At 52.2% G+C, this 19450-nt stretch overlaps 1 protein-coding gene across 6 annotated transcripts in view; it reads right to left on the reverse strand.

Annotated features, from left to right (window-relative positions):
* KANK4 (KN motif and ankyrin repeat domains 4) overlaps positions 1–19450 on the reverse strand; it is a 78186-nt gene that overhangs the window by 23740 nt on the left and 34996 nt on the right. For all 6 annotated transcript variants that reach the window (XM_053575264.1, XM_053575261.1, XM_053575262.1 and 3 more), the window contains exons 2-5: positions 17561–17647; positions 5418–7361; positions 4225–4336; positions 1340–1567 (exon numbers count right to left, since the gene is read on the reverse strand). In XM_053575264.1, coding sequence (XP_053431239.1) covers positions 1340–1567; positions 4225–4336; positions 5418–7361; positions 17561–17576 — 2300 coding nt within the window. In that variant the 5' untranslated portion in view covers positions 17577–17647. The remainder of the gene's footprint in view (positions 1–1339; positions 1568–4224; positions 4337–5417; positions 7362–17560; positions 17648–19450) is intronic.

Consider the following 19450-nt stretch of genomic DNA (forward strand, 5'->3'; position numbering starts at 1 on the left):
CCGCAGTGACAAGTGCACCTGTGTTCATGTGAGGACAGAATTGGCACCAAGAGGCCTCAGTTGGGACTCAGGGGCAATGACCGTTAAGAAGCCCTCATCCCATGGCACTGCTGTGTTGAAGCGGCTCTGTGGACCTGTGTGACGGCCAGCTCCTGTCCACTGTTGTGCAGTCCTCTGGCCACCAGGCTAGGGATGGTATAATGATGACAATGGTACTATTTTTCTTTTTTTGAGGCAGAGTCTCACTTGCAAAGTCTTTCACCTGGTAGAGTGCCGTGGCATCACAGCTCACAGCAACCTCAAACTCCTGGGCTCAAGCGATCCTCTTGCCTCAGCCTCCCAAGTAGCTGGGACTCAGGCACCTGCCACAATACCAGCTATTTTTAGAAATGAGGTTTCGCTCTGGCTCAGGCTGGTCCCAACTCATGAGCTCCAGTGATCCTCTCAGAGTGCTGGGATTACAGGTGTGAGCCACCCAGAGTGCTGGGATTACAGTGTCAGCCACCCGTCTCTGCCTCCCAGAGTGCTGGGATTACAGTGTCAGCCACCGGTCTCGGCCTCCCAGAGTGCTGGGATTACAGTGTCAGCCACCCGTCTCGGCCTCCCAGAGTGCTGGGATTACAGTGTCAGCCTCCCAGAGTGCTGGGATTACAGTGTCAGCCACCATGCCATCTTATTTCTGCCTCTACCAAGCACTTCCCGCGTGGCAGGCACTGTGCCAGACGCTGCTTGCCTGACCTCATTCGGTGCCCAGATGGCACATTCTGGGGTTGGTGTCACCCACATTTCACAGAGGAGGGAAATCGAGGCGCCCACAACTTTAGGACCTTGCCTAAAGGATACTGTGTCAGCGGTGGGATTTGAATTCAGGCGTGTCTGACCCCACAGGCAGGGCTCGTCTCATGATGCCACATGACCCCCCATGTCTTTGAAAGACATGGTTACGTCAGCATGGCCAACAGGAGAGGAAGAAAAGCTCGTGGATAAGAATTGGAAAGAGCCGGCTGAGATCCCCGTCCTGTGAGCTGTGTCACTGCTAAGCCTCTATTTCCTCATCTGTAAAGTGGGCATTATAATAATCTCTGCCTTGAATGACTGTTGGAAGGGTTATATGATACCTGTAAAGTCTGTCCTATTTGCAGTGCTAGGTAAATGCGATTTAGATGGAGAGCTCTGACTATGACAGGAAGTGCCGCACAGGTGGGGGCCTGTGCTCAGCTCAGGCCAGTGCACAATGGGTGGGGAACCAATGAACAGATTAACACATGATAAATGAAAGGGTGGTTTAACGTCATTCTTAAAAGGACCATAAAGCCCTGCTGGTCCTCATCTGACTCACCTCTCAGCCTTGGAGTGGGGGACTTCATCCCCAGGATATTTAGAACCCCTATCACACAGACTGTCCTGGCCTGCGTGGTGGGTGCCCTGCTCAGCCTCGCGGCCAGGGTGGACAGCTTTGGTCTGCCCGTCTTCTGGGCTGTCACATTTCTTCTCAGCCTCGCTGTCAGACAAGTCTTCTGGGGAGCTGTCCTCACCGCTGGTCTCCTCACTTGAGGTGGTCTCATAGCTGGGAATGGAGACAAAGGTCACTTGTTCTGTCCTTCCTGCCCAGAGCCCGTGTCAACACCTGTGAGAGCTGGGTGGGCCTCAGGTAACACCTGATAACCACCTCCATCTTCTGCACCTATAGCTGGGTCAAGAGGGCTCCCCAGGAATCTCAGCATCAAAGAGACACGGTAAAGGGCTTTGGCCTGATGCTAGAGGCCATTTGGGGAGAAAAGGTAATTAACTGTGTACTTGGCAGCAGACACACCAGCGCCCCATCCCTAACTGGCTGATGCATTCAGGTGATACTGTCAGGCAATCTAGTGTCTCACAAAAGCATCTGCTTCTGGAATCCTAATATGGGGCCCAGAGAAGGACCCCAATCCAAGTGAACATCCCCCACCTCCACCATGAGTTTTCTGAAGTGCCTGACAAACGTCTCTGGGAGGGAGCAAGCCCTCCCATCAACCCACCTGCTGCACCTGGCTCATGCCTTCTCCCAGCGGGCCCCGTGGGAGACCCCAGGGCAGCATCTGCCTTACTCAGCTGCCATCTATGTGACTTAGAGCAGCGGAAGGGAGGGCATGGGCCACCTGACTCGTGGTCTCCCTTCCTGCAGTGACCCTCACGCTCCATTATGAGGGGCTCTATCGAATTGGCAAACCAGCGGCCACAGATGGAAGTCCTGGAAGATTTGCTAATTGCCTGCTGGTGCTCAACAGGAGACCCCCATGGAGGATGCTGCTGGTAAGATCGCTATTTGGGGGTTTTGGAGCCACTAGACACAGACACAGCACTTTCAGCAGGTGACAGCCAATGCTGGGCCCAGAGATGGGCCTGCACTCAGCACCGCTCCAGGAGCTAAGGCCGCCAGAGCCATGATCTGGCCCTTCTAGGGTTGGGTACAGAGTCTCCACTGTGCCCCCTAAGGCCCTTTCTCAGAAGAGGAGCCCGTATGTATGGGGTTTACAAACTCAGCCTGCTCCTGGTATTCTGTCTTAATTCCAGATATTTCTGCCTCTATTATGCTTGTTTTTATTTATATTTTTTCAGAGTCTCTCTCTGTCACCCTGGGTAGAGTGCTGTGGCATCATAGCTCTCAGCAACTTCAGACTCCTGGGCTCAAGCAATCCTCCTGCCTCAGCCTCCCAGAGTGCTGGGGTTACAGGGTGAGCACTGCGCCCGCCTTCAACAGGGATTTATTGAGCACCCACTATGTACTGATCACTATTTTAAACTCTGTGCCAAAGCACCTGCCCTAGTGGAGCTCATGTTCTAGGAGGCATCAGCAGAAAATAAAAATGTAAACAAATATTAGATTCAGACAGTGCTAAGAATAATGAATAAAATAGAAAAGGGCCATGGGATAGAGAGATAGGAGAATGGGTTACTTTAATTAGAGCAAAGTTCTTAACCTTGATGGCACATGAAGTATTTAGAACCCCTATCACATAGACTACACCCAGTCTCACTAGACCAGAGTCTTCAGGGTAGGTACCCAGACATAGGATTATTTAAAGCTCCCTGGGTGTGTCCACCATGCAGCCCGGTTGAGACCACTATATTAGAGGACCACGTGCTGACGACTGCCTGTTAAGAGGAGCACTTTCAGCAGGTGACAGCCAACGCTGGGCCCAGAGATGGGCCTGCACTTAGCACAGTGGAGGGTGGAGGTGCTACAGCTCCAGGAGCTAAGGCTGCCAGAGCCACAATCTGGCCCTTCTAGGGTTGGGTACAGAGAGGGGGATTCCTGGGGGTGTTTGAGCTGGGGAGACCTGTGTCCTACGTCAAGTTTTGAGACGATGAAGCTGATTCTCCTCTGTACATGAACTAGCGAAGTGCAAAACTCTGGGGTCAGACGTAAGAGGAACAATTCTAAGATACGTCATTTCATCATTTCTGACACATCCCTCAGAGAACCTGCAACAATGACCTCACCCCTTGTTTGAACCCCGTGCCTTCCCTTCTGGTGTGAACCTGGTATGAACTGGCAAGGATTCTGATTCTCTGGGCAGTCTCAGGATCCAGCAGGGGCTAGGCTGGGGTCCCCTCCACGACATTCCACGGCCCTTGTCTAACGTCACCTATCTTGGTACATCAGCCTTCCTCTTTATTTTTGTCTTCTCTATAAGCTAAAGGCAGGGACCATGATTTATCTGACTTCACCCCTAACAGCCAGCACATTGCTGGTATTGAATAAATGTTTGTTGAAGGACCAATTTAGAAAATATTCTAAATCCAGCATTCACTTCTCTAGAATATATAAGGCTCATCATCCCAAAACACCTGGGTTTGGTCTGCAGGAAATTAAAGGAAGAAAAAATTAAATGGATGAAATTTGAAACCCAACAAATTAACAGAATTTTTACTAGTTTCGGTGTTGTGGTTCAGGTTAAACACCTTCTTCCTGTGTATACCCCCAAACTCCCAGATGCCACCTGGAGTCCTGGCCCTGGGGGAGACCAAGGCCAAGGCACATTAAAAGCGGCAGTTCCCATAGACCGCCACAGCTGAGGCCAGACATAGGCAAACCCAAGATGGAATTTTAAAGGGTCGTTGAGATTAATTCCCTTGAAAAATAATGAAAACCAGATGCCTCCCCCTAGGAAGAGAGAGTGCCAGGGACAGCAGCAGGGGGGAAGCAGGGAGGGCGGTCTGAGCTTCACAAGCGATGCTTACCCACCGTTAACCCCAACAAACTGAAGGTTCTTTTTGGTCCCATTACCTCCTGCACGGAAGCCATAGTCTTTCTTTTTCATTATGGATTTAAGGCTGGTCGGCGGGGAGATCTCTAGGCAGACACAACATCACAGGTTAGAATGACCTTGGGGACACTTGGGAATGTAGCAAAACCAGGATCTCACTTTAAGGGGATAGAGATTGCAGGTGTGCGAAGAGGTGGGAAGCAGCAGGGAATTAGGTCATGTACATTGAATGTCTGCACAGCCTTCTGGGAAGACCCGGCTTTCCGGTCAATGTTGGGAGAACTGTCCCTGTTCGTAATGCCCTTCTAGTGTGGCTGACAGAGCAGCACTCTCCTGGGAGAACCATGAGCTGCGGGTGCCGCTTTTGTCCCTGTGTGACAACTGGGTAATGTGAGGCTCAGACTTGCTCAGCCAATGGCAGAACTCGGGTCTCTGGACCCACTTTCCAGCACCCACACCTGCTGAGGGCACCTTCCTGGCTCACAAGCACATGTTCACACCTGGAATGTGGAGGTCGTGATGACCCTGTGCTCAGGGCAGACACACAGGACGAGCATAAACCTTGTGCTGTGCCCAACAGTATGGGAGGCATTTCCCAGGAGGAAACACTAGACCAGCACCAAGAGTATGAGAGGGCAGCAGCAAGTGACCCCTGGCAGAAGAGGACTCCATGCCGCCCACTGAGCAAAGCAGAATATGGTTCCCCTTTACCCAACGGCAAAGGGAGTTTCATTTGTTATAAGACGAAGTAACAGCCAAAGGGCTGATTTCCACATGTGAGAGCATCAGTCAATCCCACCCCTCACTTTTTGCTCATGCATGCACATGTGTGCGCACACAGAGAAAATATTCAGTGAACTATTCCAGATCTCAGTATAATGTTCCCCCGAAACCAGGCTAAAGAAAACCTCTACTCTGTGAGAAGCAGAGGGGAACAACGGGATGTGAGAGCTGAGGAAAGAGTGGAGGGAGGCCGAGGTTTGGAGCCCGTACAGTCAGACCCACCCTCAGAGCAAGGACACCAGCAGAGGGCTGAGCCTCCACACATCGGCCTTTATTCCACTGGCTTCCTGGAGGTGCTAAAAATCACTCATGCAACTGAAAACATTCTGCCCTCTGACTCATTGGCTAGAGGAGAAATGGTCTGGTCTCAGGTCCAGCATTTACCCATAGGTGGGGAGGAGGAGGAGGGGGCCGGGGGCTCCCTCTGCGGGGCCGCCTGGGCGGAGCAGGCCGACAGCAGCAGGTTGAGGGAGCTCAGCAGCTGGTTCTGGATGCTGCTCAGCTTGGAGGCTGGCTGCCTGATGGCGCTGGCCAGCTCGGGGTAGCCGTGCTCCAGGCAGCTCCACTGCTCCTGCAGGAGCTCCTGGATCTTCTTTACGTACTGTCCGAGGGTGGCATCTGTCGGCGAGCTGGGTGGCCTTCCTGGGGACTCCTTCCCTGGGAGATCGGCAGCCTCCACCCTCCCTGCTGGGGGAGACTTTCTGTCACTGCTCCAAGAAGAGGCCCCTGCTCCCCAGGCCAGGCCCTCAGGGCCTCCCTCCTGCTCAGGGCCCGGTTCCTCAATCCTGAGTTCTGTGGAGAGGCAGCTGTATGAAGAGGGGGAGGGGACCCACTTGGGGTCCTGCACCAGTGGCAGTGGGGACAGTAGCATGTGCTCTCCTGGGCTCTGATCCCCTTGTCTAGGCTTCTTTTGTCCCCAGGGGAGGCCGTTCTCCCCTGCTTGGGCCCCTGGGCTCTCGGATTCTGTGATGTGCAGAAGGCTGACCTCAATGCCTTTGTCACACAACTCCCTGGTCCAGAGTCCACTGACAGGGTCCGTGTTCACCATGGCATCAGTCCTGCCCTGGTTGTCTCTGGCAGTCTCTTGGCGAAGCTTTCCTTCCAGCTGGGCCATGGCGTGCTCCAGCTCCTGAATCTTCTGCTCCCTGGCCTTGGCTTCCTCCTCCCGCTGTTGGAGGGCGGCCCTGACCTGCACCAGCTCCTGTGTTTTTCCTGACAACTCGCCCTCAAGGGCTGACACCTGCTGCTGCAGGCTGGGGACGCAGCCCGCCAGGCCCAGGCCTTCCTCACTGACTGTGACCCCCACACTTCTCACGTCCACAGCCCCGGGCGGCGGAGGAGGGAGCTCACTGATGCTCAGCTCAAGCTCCTGCAGGGGCAGTTCGCTCTCAGTGACGGGTGATGGCAGGGGTGGGGGGCTTGGTGTCGGGGACGCAGGGGTGAATACCTCCTCTGATTCTCTGGTTTCGGGCTCATCTTCTGCATCCTCCAGAATTCCAAGTGTGTTCTGGAAGGAGGGAGGAGGCTCTGGGAGGGAGAGGTGGTCTGGTGCCTTCAGGCTCCCCTCTGCGGGCTCAGCTCCCTCCTGGACCAGAATTCCAAGTGTGTTCTGGAAGGAGGGAGGAGGCTCTGGGAGGGAGAGGTGGTCTGGTGCCTTCAGGCTCCCCTCTGCTGGCTCGGCTCCCTCCTGGACCAGCTCCAGAGTCCTCAGTACCAGGTCTCCCAGTTCTCCGACCTGTGGTGGTGGTGACGCTTGCAGACTAGAGCTGCCAACATCTGCAAACCCTTCCGCAGGGCCGAAGGCGCCATCACAGATGGGGCCCTCGCCCTGGAGTGCAGGCCTGTGCTGCTGCAGCGTGGCCGGCATGCTGGATGCTCTCAAAAGCTGGGGCCGAACACTGCCGTCCTCCGGGGCTGCAGATTCCAGCTGCCTGGTGGCCTCCGCCAGCAGGGCCCTGCGATGGTAGCTGAGCTCACTCTTGCTAGCTGTGGCCTGGGGGGGATGACCAGGCGGCAGTGATGGGGTTTGCTCCTGTGTCCCAAGCGAGACTTTCCTTGGCACCCCTGGGGACCAGTTTTGGTGGGGCAGAGCGGCCTGGGGGCGAGCCCCGCCATTGGGAAGGCTGAAGTTCCGCGGCAAAGTGCTGAACTTGGCCGGCTTGGCCTTTCTGTGGATGGGGATCCTTTTGATGGTGTTTCCCTTCTCAATGTCATCCACATACTTGAGGAAGTCCAGGTCTAAATGAAAACCATACGGGGTCTCCACAGAGTAAGGGTAGCTCTTGGGAGTGTCTTTCTCTTCATCCCCCTGAGAGGACTGGTCTTTGGCTGCGAGACATAACACATGTTAAAAAACAAACAAAAAAAAAAAGCACAGAGTTAATTAAGACGTAAAGGGCGTGAGGCCTAATGTCTGTGATTTTGACTTACCACTATCACCTGAGACTTCTAAATGTTCTATGCTCTAAATTATGGCTGAGACACTTGGTCCTTTTAGCTGTCCTGGGAAATCATCTTATTAAATCAATGTGTACTTAGCCAGTGTCTGCAAGTAAAGAGGTAGAGGGAAAGGTTTCCAGTTTGCGATATGCCTTCTCAGTGACTACTGTGCCATCTGCCTGCAGACCCTTAAAACAAAATCCTCTCAGGCTGGTTTTTATGGGGGGTGGGTTTGAGTCAAATGATTGCTGAACTGAAGTGGCCAGGAACTCGCCAAATTGGGGTGCTAATCGGCAATTATAGATATGCACCTCAGCATTAAAAAAGAAACTTGCAGGGCAGCGCCTGTGGCTCAGTGAGGAGGGCGCTGGCCCCATATACTGAGGGTGGCAGCTTCAAACCCGGCCTTGGCCAAACTGCAACAACAAAAAATATAGCCGGGTGTTGCGGCGGATGCCTGTAGTCCCAGCTACTCGGGAGGCTGAGGCAAGAGAATTGCCTAAGCCCAAGAGCTGGAGGTTGTTGTGAGCTGTGATGCTACAACACTCTACCAAGGGTGACAAAGTGAGACTCTGTCTCTAAAAAAAAAAAAAAGAGAAAAGAAACTTGCAAAAAAAACAAGTAACAACTTGTATTACTCAAATAAATAGTAAATCTTGCTGAAGCCAGAGATGTCGATGCATTTAGCTTCCGCAGGTGCCTGGGCCTCAAGCACACAAATTTCAGAGCAGTGCAGCAAGTGAGCCCACCAGGCTCTGCTCTTTCCGCCTGAGGCTGCTGGGTGCTTACCAAACCCCAATTTCACCGTCAAAACCCATGCTGTGTAAGTAAGACAATACCTCCTTTAGCCAGAAACACAATGAAAAAAAGAAACATCAAAACAAAAGGAAATATCACCTTTACCCTGGACTGGTAAAAGGGTGGTGAGGGGATAGAGCCAATTAATTAATATCAAAAGGGACACCAGCATCCATGCTCTAGGAGGTACGGGGCTCATCTTTTCAGGACACCCACACTACGGGGAAACTACAGGTGTCATGATGAGAGAGGTCTCCATTACACCACGGTGACCTGTGTGCAGAGGACCCTGAGAAGCAGTCAGTTCTTCAACTGTGTGACTCCTCCAAGTAAGCTCTCTGCCCAGTCTTTGTTCCTTTGCTTTACTTCATGGGACAGCCCTTTGCTACCTCTGTGACTTTCTGCTAGATGGACTCTGAAAATTCTGAGCTCAGGAGAGAATGTTAATGGAGCGTATAGAGGTTAGGAATTAGGGCGAAGGGCTTAACTACAATTTGAATTTTGCCTAACAAATGCAAACAATGTAACCTAATTATTTGTACTCTCCCATTAATCTGAAATTAAAAAAAAAAAGAATTAGGTTCTAGGCTCCGTGCCTGTGGCTCGAGCAGCTAAGGTGCCAGCCATATACACCTGAGCTGGTGGGTTCAAATACAGCTTGGGCCTGCCAAACAACAATGACGGCTGCAATCAAAAAATAGCGGGGTGTGGGCGGCACCTGTGGCTCAAAGGAGTAGGGCGCCGGCCCCATATGCCGGAGGTGGTGGGCTCAAACCCAGCCCCGGCCAAAAACTGCCAAAAAAAAAAATTAAAAAATAGCCAGGCGTTGTGGCGGGCGCCTGTATTCCCAGCTACTTGGGAGGCGGAGGCAGGAGAATTGCTTGAGTTCAGTCCACTCATCTCAACCAATGTGTTTGTTGCTAAATTAGATCCTAAAGATAAAAGGTGAATTAGCTTCTGCCCTCAAATCATTTTTTTTTTTTTTTGAGACAGAATCTCTACCCTGTTACCCTGAGTGGGGTGCTGTGGCATTTTAGAGGTGTTCTGGTGCCATCTCTGCAGATTAATGGCAATCTCAAACTAGCTGGGACTACAGGTGCCTGCCACAATGACCGGCTAATCTTTCTTTCTTTTCTTTTCTTTTTTTTTTGAGACAGAGTCTCACTCTGTTGCCCTGGGTAGAGTGCCATGGTGTCATCACAGCTCACAGCAACCTCAAACTCTTTTTTTTTTGTGGTTTTTGGCCAGGGCTGGGCTTGAACCCGCCACCTCCCGCATATGGGACCGGCGCCCTACTCCTTGAGCCACAGGCGCCACCCATCAACCTCAAACTCTTAAGCTTGAACAATCCTCCTGCCTCAGCCTCCCGAGCAGCTGGGAGTACAGGTGAGCACCACCATGACTGGCTGGTTTTTCTGTTTTTCTTTTTTTTCTTTTTCTTTAGAGACAGATTCTCACTTTATCGCCCTCAGGACAGTGCTGTGGCATCACAGCTCACAGCCACCTCCAGCTCTTGGGCTTAGGCGATTCTCTTGCTTCAGCCTCCCAAGTAGCTGGGACCACAGGTGCCCGCCGCACGCCCGGCTATTTTTTTGTTGCAGTTTGGCCGGAGTCAGGTTCAAACCTGCCACCCTCAGTATATGGGGCTGGCACCCTACCCACTGAGCCACAGGCGCTGCCCAGTTTTCTGTTTTTCCTTGAGCTCAAGCAAGCCACCCGCCTCAGCCTCCCAGAGTGCTAGGATTACAGGTGTGAGCCACAGCACCCAGCCACTGCCCTCCAAGAATTTATTATCAAGTAGGAGACACACAAATAGAGTGCAGTATGATCAGGAAACCTGTTCAGGGTACAGTCTTCTTTCCTCTGTCGGGGCCCATGACACTGTCTCTGGCCCTGACCCTAGGCCTTGTTGGAGCCGGGACACTAGGTCTCTGGCCCTGGCCCGCTCAACTGTCTGGACACTGGCTGCTGCGCCACCTTACTCAGGGTAGGTTTCATTCAGGTCTCAGGTGCCGAAGCACCTTAGAAGTCACAGTCAGTATTAGTAGGAGTGAGCATCTCAGCCCCAGTCTTAGAAGGGGAGCCCCATCAGGCGTCCTCCAAGCAAGAAGCAGAGCCAAAGGAGAAGCCCAGCTGAGGTCTCCCAACGCTATTTATAGACGTGATCTTGTGGCCGCCTGCGCCACAGGTGTGGAGACTGCTAACCAATGATACACACTTCGTGCTCTCGTGCGTCTCACTAACGAGAGCCAAAGATGTCAAATCCCTACCCCAATCCCTTTTTTGTGCAGTTTTTGGCCGGGGCTGGGTTTGAACCTGCCACCTCCGGTATATGGGGCCGGCGCCCTACTCCTTGAGCCACAGGCACCGCCCCCCAACCCCTTATTGCCAAGGTATTTCCCACGGGCGCCTCCTCCATTCCTCATTTAGTCTTCCAGTTGTTCCAGAATCATTTTCTTAGGCTTGGTGGCTAATTTTTCCTTGGTAGAAAAAGGATGACTCTACAAAAGTGACACACAACTGGATGTTAAATGAACAAATAGGAATTGGCCAGGAGAACAAGAGAGCAGAAGACACTGCAGTGGTTTGTCTCTGTGGTGAACAGCATCAACTCCCACTACCTCTGGACAGACAGGCCAGCTAATAATCCCCCACTGAGAGGCAGAGTCTATCTCTCTAGGCCTTCGAATCTTGGCGGGCCTGCGACCCAAAGACTATGGCAGAAATGATGCTGAGAATTTCTGAGGCTAGATCATAAAAAGCCTTGTAGCTTCCACCTGGGTGTCTTAGACTGTACACTCAGTGGGAAGCCTGCTGCTGTGTACGAAGTTCAACTTCCCTGAGACTGCCACGCTGCGAGGAAGTCCAGACAGCCCCAGAGAGAGCTCACGTGGAGAGATGCCTAGCTCGCCCCCAGCTGAGTCTCATTCATAATAACTTACTGTGTTAAGCCACTAAGGTTTGGGGTAGTTTGCCCTGCAGTGATAGATGGCCAGGACAGATGCCCTAGATACCATCAGGGACTGTGCAAGGTGCGGAGGTGTGACTCACACGGTATTTCCGAGTTCTGCCGTGCAGTTGCTGTAGCCAGAATTCAGTGTGGGAGAGCAGGGCGAACAGTTGGAAAGGCCCAGAGTGGGGAGAAACGTGTGTGCACCACAGCAAGCTCTGACTTTACTCCTAGGTCAGGGGAGCCATTGAGGGTTTTTTTTCTTTTATTTATTTATTTTTGAGACAGAGCCTCAAGCTGTCGCCCCTGGTAGAGTGCCATGGCATCACAGCTCACAGCAACCTCCAACTCCTGGGCTCAAGCGATTCTTCTGCCTCAGCCTCCCAAGTAGCTGGGACTACAGGCGCCTGCCACAACGCCCGGCTACTTTTTGGTTGTAGTTGTCATTGTTGTTTGGCAGGCCCGGGCTGGATTTGAACCTGCCAGCTTTGGTGTATGTGGCTGGTGTCTTAGCTGCTTGAGCTACAGGGGCTGAGCTGCTTACCGTTTTTCAAAGTGTACTTTGCTACACTTTTAGACCGTCTGGTCCACTTAGCAGCCTCCTGGATCACAAGGACAGGCCAAATCAGAAAAGAGATACTTGTCCAAAGTTAAGGAGGGAGCAGATTTATGCTCCAGAAGACAAGGAGCTCCTGAAGGAGTGGCTGCATCATTTATCCACTGACTGCCTCTACTCAGTACAAAGGCATCGATGTGCCCAGGGGCCCCTGGGAGCAGGTCCAGAGCAGAAATACAGTAATAGCATCAAGTAAGGAACAGCAGATTGAAAGGCAAAATCTCCCACAAGGGAGAGGAGAGGAAGTGAGACTGAGCAGCTATGGCGGTGACAGGGTTACAAGGTGCTTTCCCCAGCTAGCACTGCGGGTCTCTCTGGGTTGTGTGTGCGTGCACGCACGTACACACACACACACGCGCGCGCGCGCTGATCATCAGGTCGCCTGCCTACCTGCCTGCCATCTATCACTCTGCATTTCAGCATTTCATCTCTTTCTTCCAGTGCAACAGGAATGGTGGATTTTAATGAGGGAGCCTGAGCATAAAGGCTGAGAGACCTACCCTCACACGAAACTCTGCTCTTATTAATTCTACCTGGTGACAGGTAGGCGGGAGCTCAGAATTCCAGGCACTGGGCCTTAATTAGGAGGACTTCCCTGCTCAAAATGAAGTTCTGATCAGATAAACCAACACACGGCCACACTGGCTGGAGTGGAATCCTGGCTGTCCTCTCCTACCTGTGTGAGGCACAAATTTCCTTGTGCCTCAATTTCTCCATTTGTAAAGTGGTGGAAGTAATAATCCCCAACTTGCAGAGTTGTGGCAGCTCCTAGCACTCGTGCAGTAGAGAGCCGGGCACAGAGCAGGCACTCAGACAGGATTCTTTCTGTTTTTTTCCAGGGGTAAGACAGGATTTATTAGACAGAGAGGAATCTCCAAAAGGGATTCTGAAGACAAGGAAGGGCTGGTTCTAAATGGGGCTGGGAAGGCTTCAGCGAGGATGTATCCTGCTCTTCTTTGTTAGGACTACAAAGGGATGAGAGTCCGAGAAAATAATTCTGGAGAAATTGGGAAAATGAATCAGAGGAGAAGACAAAGAAGGTAAGAGGCAGGAGGTTTGAGCTTCCTGGAGTTTCCCTCTGGAGTTTTGCTTGAAAGCACGAGCATTTATCCCTTTACTAAAACCTTTATAGGACTTGCAGGCACAGTCATCAACTTTGGGGTTGTACTGACACAGGAAAAGGGGGATCTGACGGGGCAGGGTAAGAAGGGAGTGGCCAAGTAATTACTGTTCTGGACGGGCACAGTGAGTTACCGAAGGTGAGTGAGCCAATTAGAGGCATTGAAAGCGAGAAAGAAATGTTCAAAAGCTGAGTTCCTGAAGAAAACGAGAAAACAGCAACGAGAGAGAAAGTGGCTAAAAATAAAGCTCAAAAGAAGGGGAATGAAATGAACCTTTTCAAAAGGCTGAGACAGGGAAGGAAGCCCTTCCCTCTTCTGTCCTTGTGTGAGCAAGGTGTGGGGTTACCTGGGGGATACGCCTTTCTTGAGCTCGCTGTGGGCAGTCACGTGGTGGTGGCCTCGGCTGTGACCTGGGTGCTGAGCAGGGAGGAACAGGCAGCCAGGATGACAGGGCCCCGGGGCGTTAAGGGAATTATTGGGTGTTCTGTGGGAACACTGCCAAGCACGCAGTGAAAAGGCAGCTCTCGGGGGAGACTCCTGAAATACACACTGACTACATTTGAGGCAGGGCTGGAGCATCCGTAAGTCCTGCGCCAGCAAAGGGCCACGTGATTCAAGGGGAATTATAGGCTCTCCTGGTTCCTGACATTTGGCAATCTGGAAAAAACATTCCATTAGGAGCCAGGACATCAGGGTCTAGACTATGACCTTCAGCAGTTTGCCAAGGGAGGGGAAGAAGGAAACATCCACTGAGAGCTCACGGCGCCATAGCTGCCATGTAGAGTCAGCTGCCACTCTACGACTTGGCCTGCGTTATCTAATTTAGTTCTTTTTTTCTTTTTTTTTTTTTTTTTCTTTTTTAATTTGGCCGGGGCTGGGTTTGAACCCGCCACCTCCGGTATATGGGACCGGCGCCCGTACCCGCTGAGCCACAGGCGCCGCCCTCTAATTTAGTTCTTTACCAACTCCATGAAACAGTATTAATACCCATGTGTGTAGACTGTTTGCAAAAATAGCCACAATAGGGCAGTGCCTATGGCTCAACGGAGTGGGGTGCTGGCCCCATATGCCAGAGGTGGCGGGTTCAAACCCAGCCCTGGCCAAAAACTAAAAAAAAAAATAGCCACAATAATACCCCACCCTTGGAGTACTTGCCTACCACACTGATCTTGGGCCTGGCCTTGTGATGCGATGGGGGCCCACAGCAGTGTGGCACAGGCAGAGATCTGAACACTGCTTGCACTCAGGGAGTGTCTGTTGGTGTTGTGCTTAAACCCCTCTGCCACCATGTGAACGAGTCCCAGCCGGCCTCCTCAGGGATGACCAACACATGGCCAAGTCATGTGTGAGTGTGGCCATTCTAAACCATCCAGCCTCAGCTAAGTCACCTATACGACTACAGACATGTAAAGGAGGCCAGAAAGGAACAGCCAAGCTCACCCACACCAGAAGAATGACCCTACCAACCCACTGACTCTTTTGAGAAATAATAAAATGTCTTTACATCATTAAAATTTTTAGTTATTTGTTACACAGCAAAGCTAACTGGTGCATGAGGGGCTGAGGCTCTATTAAATGACGGGCAGTGCCCGGGGTGTGCACAGAGCTCCTCCTGTGGGCTGTGCCTCAGCTCCAGAGTGAGGTGATGGGTGACAGCACCTGCTCCCTTCTTGGTACTTGGACGAGATGAGAAAGACTCTGGAAATCGCATGAGAATAGACAGGAATAAACAGATGTAGGTTCTCCTACGCTCTCACTATAATCATCACAGAAAACTTCTGCGACCAAATGTGTCTGGGTTTTTCTTCACACACCAAGCGAACAATCAATTTTGCAGCAGATACCAGCCAGTGTCCCCCAGTTCAATTTCAGCGTTATCTACTTGGAAGTAGTATCTGATCCCACAGGCCTTAGTCCCCAAGACTGTCCCCCACTTCTGACACCAATCACAAGGCCCAGGTTGTTCTTCGAGACAGAGTCTCACTATGTCACCCTCAGTAGAGTGCTGTGGCATCACAGCTCACTGTGACCTCAAACACTTGGGCTCAAGCGATTCTCTTGCCTCAGCCTCCCAAGTAGCTGGGACTACAGGCGCCTGCCACAATGGCTATTTTTTTTTGTTATAGTTGTCATTGTTGTTTGGCAGGCCTGGGCCAGGCTCAAACCTGCCAGCCCCAGTGATATGTGGCCAGTGCCCTAACCACTTAGTTTATGAGCTCCGAACCCTTACATCTTTTTTTTTGAGACAGATTCTCATGCTGTCTTCCTGAGTAGAGTGCTGTGGCATCACAGCTCACAGCAACCTCAAACTCTTGGGCTTAAACGATTCTACTGCCTCAGCCTCCCAAGTATCTGGGACTACAGGTGTCCGCCACAACACCCAGCTATTTTTTTGTTGTTGTTGTTGTCATTGTTGTTTAGCAGGCCTGGGCTGGTGTATGTGGCCAGCAGCCCACCCACTGAGCTACAGATGCCACCACCCTTATTTCTGTTTACTGGTTTGTTCCAAAGGATATTAAAAGGGATGTGAATGAATACCAGATAAAGAGAGAGATAAGGCCAGGGATGGCAGCAGGGTCACCACGCTTCCATGCCCCACAAGGCACACCACCTTGCAGGATCCTCAGAAGCCCATCCTAACTCAGTCCTTAGGGGTTTTTATGGAGGCTTCAATGCATAGGAACGAATGATTACATCATTAACCACTGATCAACTTAACCTTCAGCCTGTCTCTCCCAGGAGGCCAGGGGGTAAGGATGAAAACTCCCATCCTTCTAATTCTGCCCTGGTCTTCCCTGTGACCAGCCCCATCTTGAAGCGTCCTAGGGGCTGCCAGCCCTACTCATCCCATTAGCATAAGGAAAGATGCCTCACTCAGGAGATTCTGAGGATTTTAGGAGTTGTATGTATAGGGATGAAGACCACGCATATATACAGTAGAGCCTCAGTAAGTTGACTACTCAAAGGACTGTAATAAACCGGTCAACATGTGGAGGTCTCACCGTGAGGAACTGGGCCCACTGTGCTGATATGCACATGAGCTGCACGTCCAGTCTGTGGAGACTGGGTCAACATGAGGAGGTGTCACTGTGAGGAAGTGGGCCCACTGTGCTGATACGCACATGAGCTGCACATCCAGTCTGTGGAGACTGGGCCAACATGAGGAGGTGTCACCGTGAGGAACTGGGCCCACTGTGCTGATACGCACATGAGCTGCACGTCCAGTCTGTGGAGACTGGGTCAACATGAGGAGGTGTCACCATGAGGAACTGGGCCCACTGTGCTGATACGCACATGAGCTCCACGTCTAGTCTGTGGAGACTGGGTCAACATGAGGTGTCACCATGAGGAACTGGACCCACTGTGCTGATACGCACATGAGCTGCACGTCCAGTCTGTGGAGACTGGGTCAACATGAGGAGGTGTCACCGTGAGGAACTGGGCCCACTGTGCTGATACGCACATGAGCTCCATGTCCAGTCTGTGGAGACTGGGTCAACATGAGGAGGTGTCACCATGAGGAACTGGGCCCACTGTGCTGATACGCACATGAGCTGCACGTCCAGTCTGTGGAGACTGGGCCAACATGAGGAGGTGTCACCACGAGGAACTGGGCCCACTGTGCTGATACGCACATGAGCTGCACGTTCAGTCTGTGGAGACTGGGTCAACATGAGGTGTCACCATGAGGAACTGGACCCACTGTGCTGATACGCACATGAGCTGCACGTCCAGTCTGTGGAGATTGGGTCAACATGAGGTGTCACCATGAGGAACTGGACCCACTGTGCTGATATGCACATGAGCTGCACGTCCAGTCTGTGGAGACTGGGCCAACATGTGGAGGTGTCACCATGAGGAACTGGGCCCACTGTGCTGATACGCACATGAGCTGCACGTCCAGTCTGTGGAGACTGGGTCAACATGAGGTGTCACCATGAGGAACTGGACCCACTGTGCTGATACGCACATGAGCTGCACGTCCAGTCTGTGGAGATTGGGTCAACATGAGGTGTCACCATGAGGAACTGGACCCACTGTGCTGATACGCACATGAGCTGCATGTCCAGTCTGTGGAGACTGGGCCAACATGTGGAGGTGTCACCGTGAGGAACTGGGCCCACTGTGCTGATAACGCACATGAGCTCCACGTCCAGTCTGTGGAGACTGGGCCAATATGAGGAGGTGTCACCACGAGGAACTGGGCCCACTGTGCTGATACGCACATGAGCTGCACGTCCAGTCTGTGGAGACTGGGTCAACATGAGGAGGTGTCACTGTGAGGAACTGGGCCCACTGTGCTGATACGCACATGAGCTCCACATCCAGTCTATGGAGATTGGGCTAAATTAAGGAGGTGGTCAGTGAAGGGAGGTGGTCAGCTGTGGAGGGTCTACTGTCCATCACGACACGGCAAGCCTTCAATCTCATTCTCTGCCAAATTCTCTAGTTCATGCCTAAAATGCACGGGTTGGCTCCACCAGCACTGCTGCTTGGGGAATGTCTCCTGAGGCCTCCCTGGGACTACTGCTGGGATCCGGGGTGACAGTCCCTCCCAGCCCAAGCACTGACTCTCAGCGGGGACGACAGGGTGGCTGCTTACCACTCATCTTCTCCATTGCAGGAGGCGCCGGCCTCAGCCTCTCAGCCACTCTTCATCCACCGAGTCTGTAATGTTTGTCAGAGACTTCTGAAAGAAAGAAGGACGGAGAGTCTCCTTAGACTTAGATTGGTGTTGAGGAAACAGGGCACCAGAGAAAGCAGCACCCATCCATCCTTGCCTTTCTCCACGGCTGCCCATGAGCTCACAGCCCTGGGAGGAGGGAGACTGAAAACTGTGCAGGCTCCTAGAGCCCGTTTCTGGTGTTACTCCATGGAAATCCAGCAATAGTGTGACCAAAGGAATTTGGCCGGCCCTCTCACTCGTGATGAGGAAACTGAGGCTGGGAGTTAACTGCTCTGTCCAGGGTCTCTCAGCACGTCATGAGGGAGCTGCAACCAGACCCGAGGCTCTGACAACCAGCACCAGGCGTTGAAACCGACCACGCCATCCTGGTGATAGAATTACAGTCCATTTTGTGAGAATGGCTGGAATTAGAGTACCAGCATAGATGATACATGACATCCTAATCAGATACAAGACAAAGATCAGATAATTACAAGTATGGACAAGGACCGATACTGAGAGGGGACGCTCAGCTGGGTGGCCCAAAGTTAGCCGTAACTATTCGGCAGAATACGGTCCTGACTCTGAGTTAGTGTACCTTGAGGTGTGACCATCAATTCTCCCCAAAGTTTTAATCCATTCCCGGGACTCTTTCTTCCAATGGTACACAACCTCGCCCCTGCTCCCATCACAATAAATCACCCAGGAAATTGGCTTTTTATGATTGTGCCTTCACATCCGTCAGCATAATGAATTGTCTGTGATACCACAGCAGGGCTGTTTTAGGAGTGCCAACGTGCTTGACAATGAACTCCAGACCAGACAAGTGCACCCATGATGATGGAAGGGCTGGGGAAACAGGGTGAAAAGAAAGATGAGGGGTGATCCCCGCAACCCAGAATGGAAGAGGAGAGCCAGGGAACATTAGATCTGCTGAATAAAAAAGAAATTCCAGAGTCTGCCCAACAGAAAGTGTGGCATAACCTCTCTCTGTGAGTGCTGCCAGCCCCTCTGACGAGCCTTCCCCTGTGCTGGCTGGAGCCCCAAAGGGCACATTTTCTAGAAGCAGAGGCACTCCTTACAGGAAGATCGCCAGCGCTATGTGCCTTGCTTATGTCTGGGGCAATGAGCAGTGGGCTAGTGAGCACTTGAGTTGAGTTTTGTGGAACCACAGCCTTGGGTGGGGATATGGGGGAGTGGTCTCGTGGAGGCAGAGTGGGCCCCCAAGGAGGCTGACTGCAGACTGTGCAGAAGGTTCTAGCGTGGGGGGAGGGAGCTTGCTCCTGTTCAGTGAGAAGGCTCCTAGGCAGAGGTCACTGCTGCTGCCCCTCTGAGGGCCCCAGCTCTGGGTGACTGCAGATGGCAGGGCTGGCAGGTGAAGCCTGGGGGAGAAAAGGGAACAGAAGCAAGCCCTAAGCCCGGCCTCGGTTGCCACCATCACCCCCACACACACATTACGGAGCAGCAGGTGGAGCTTGGAGCACGTTCATGAGTCATCTCAGGCAGACCTCACCTCCACCCGAAGAGAATTACTACTATTTCTATTTTTCAAATAGGAAAACTGCAGCCCAGAGCATTGACAAGCCTGCTCACGGTCAGACAGTCAGCAAGCACGGAGCAGGGTCTGCCCCCAAGTCCAGCTGACAACAAGCCCATATATATATATATGTATTTTTTTAAGACAGAGTTTCACTTTGTAGCCCTCGGTAGAGTGCTGTGGTGTCACAGCTCACAGCAACCTCAAACTCTTGGGCTTAAGTGATCCTCTTGCTTCAGCCTCCCAAGTAGCCAGGACTACAGGTACCTACCACAACACCCGCCTATTTT

Source organism: Nycticebus coucang, chromosome 22, assembly GCF_027406575.1.
Source record: "Nycticebus coucang isolate mNycCou1 chromosome 22, mNycCou1.pri, whole genome shotgun sequence".
In the NCBI taxonomy this organism is placed as follows: Eukaryota; Metazoa; Chordata; class Mammalia; order Primates; family Lorisidae; genus Nycticebus; species Nycticebus coucang.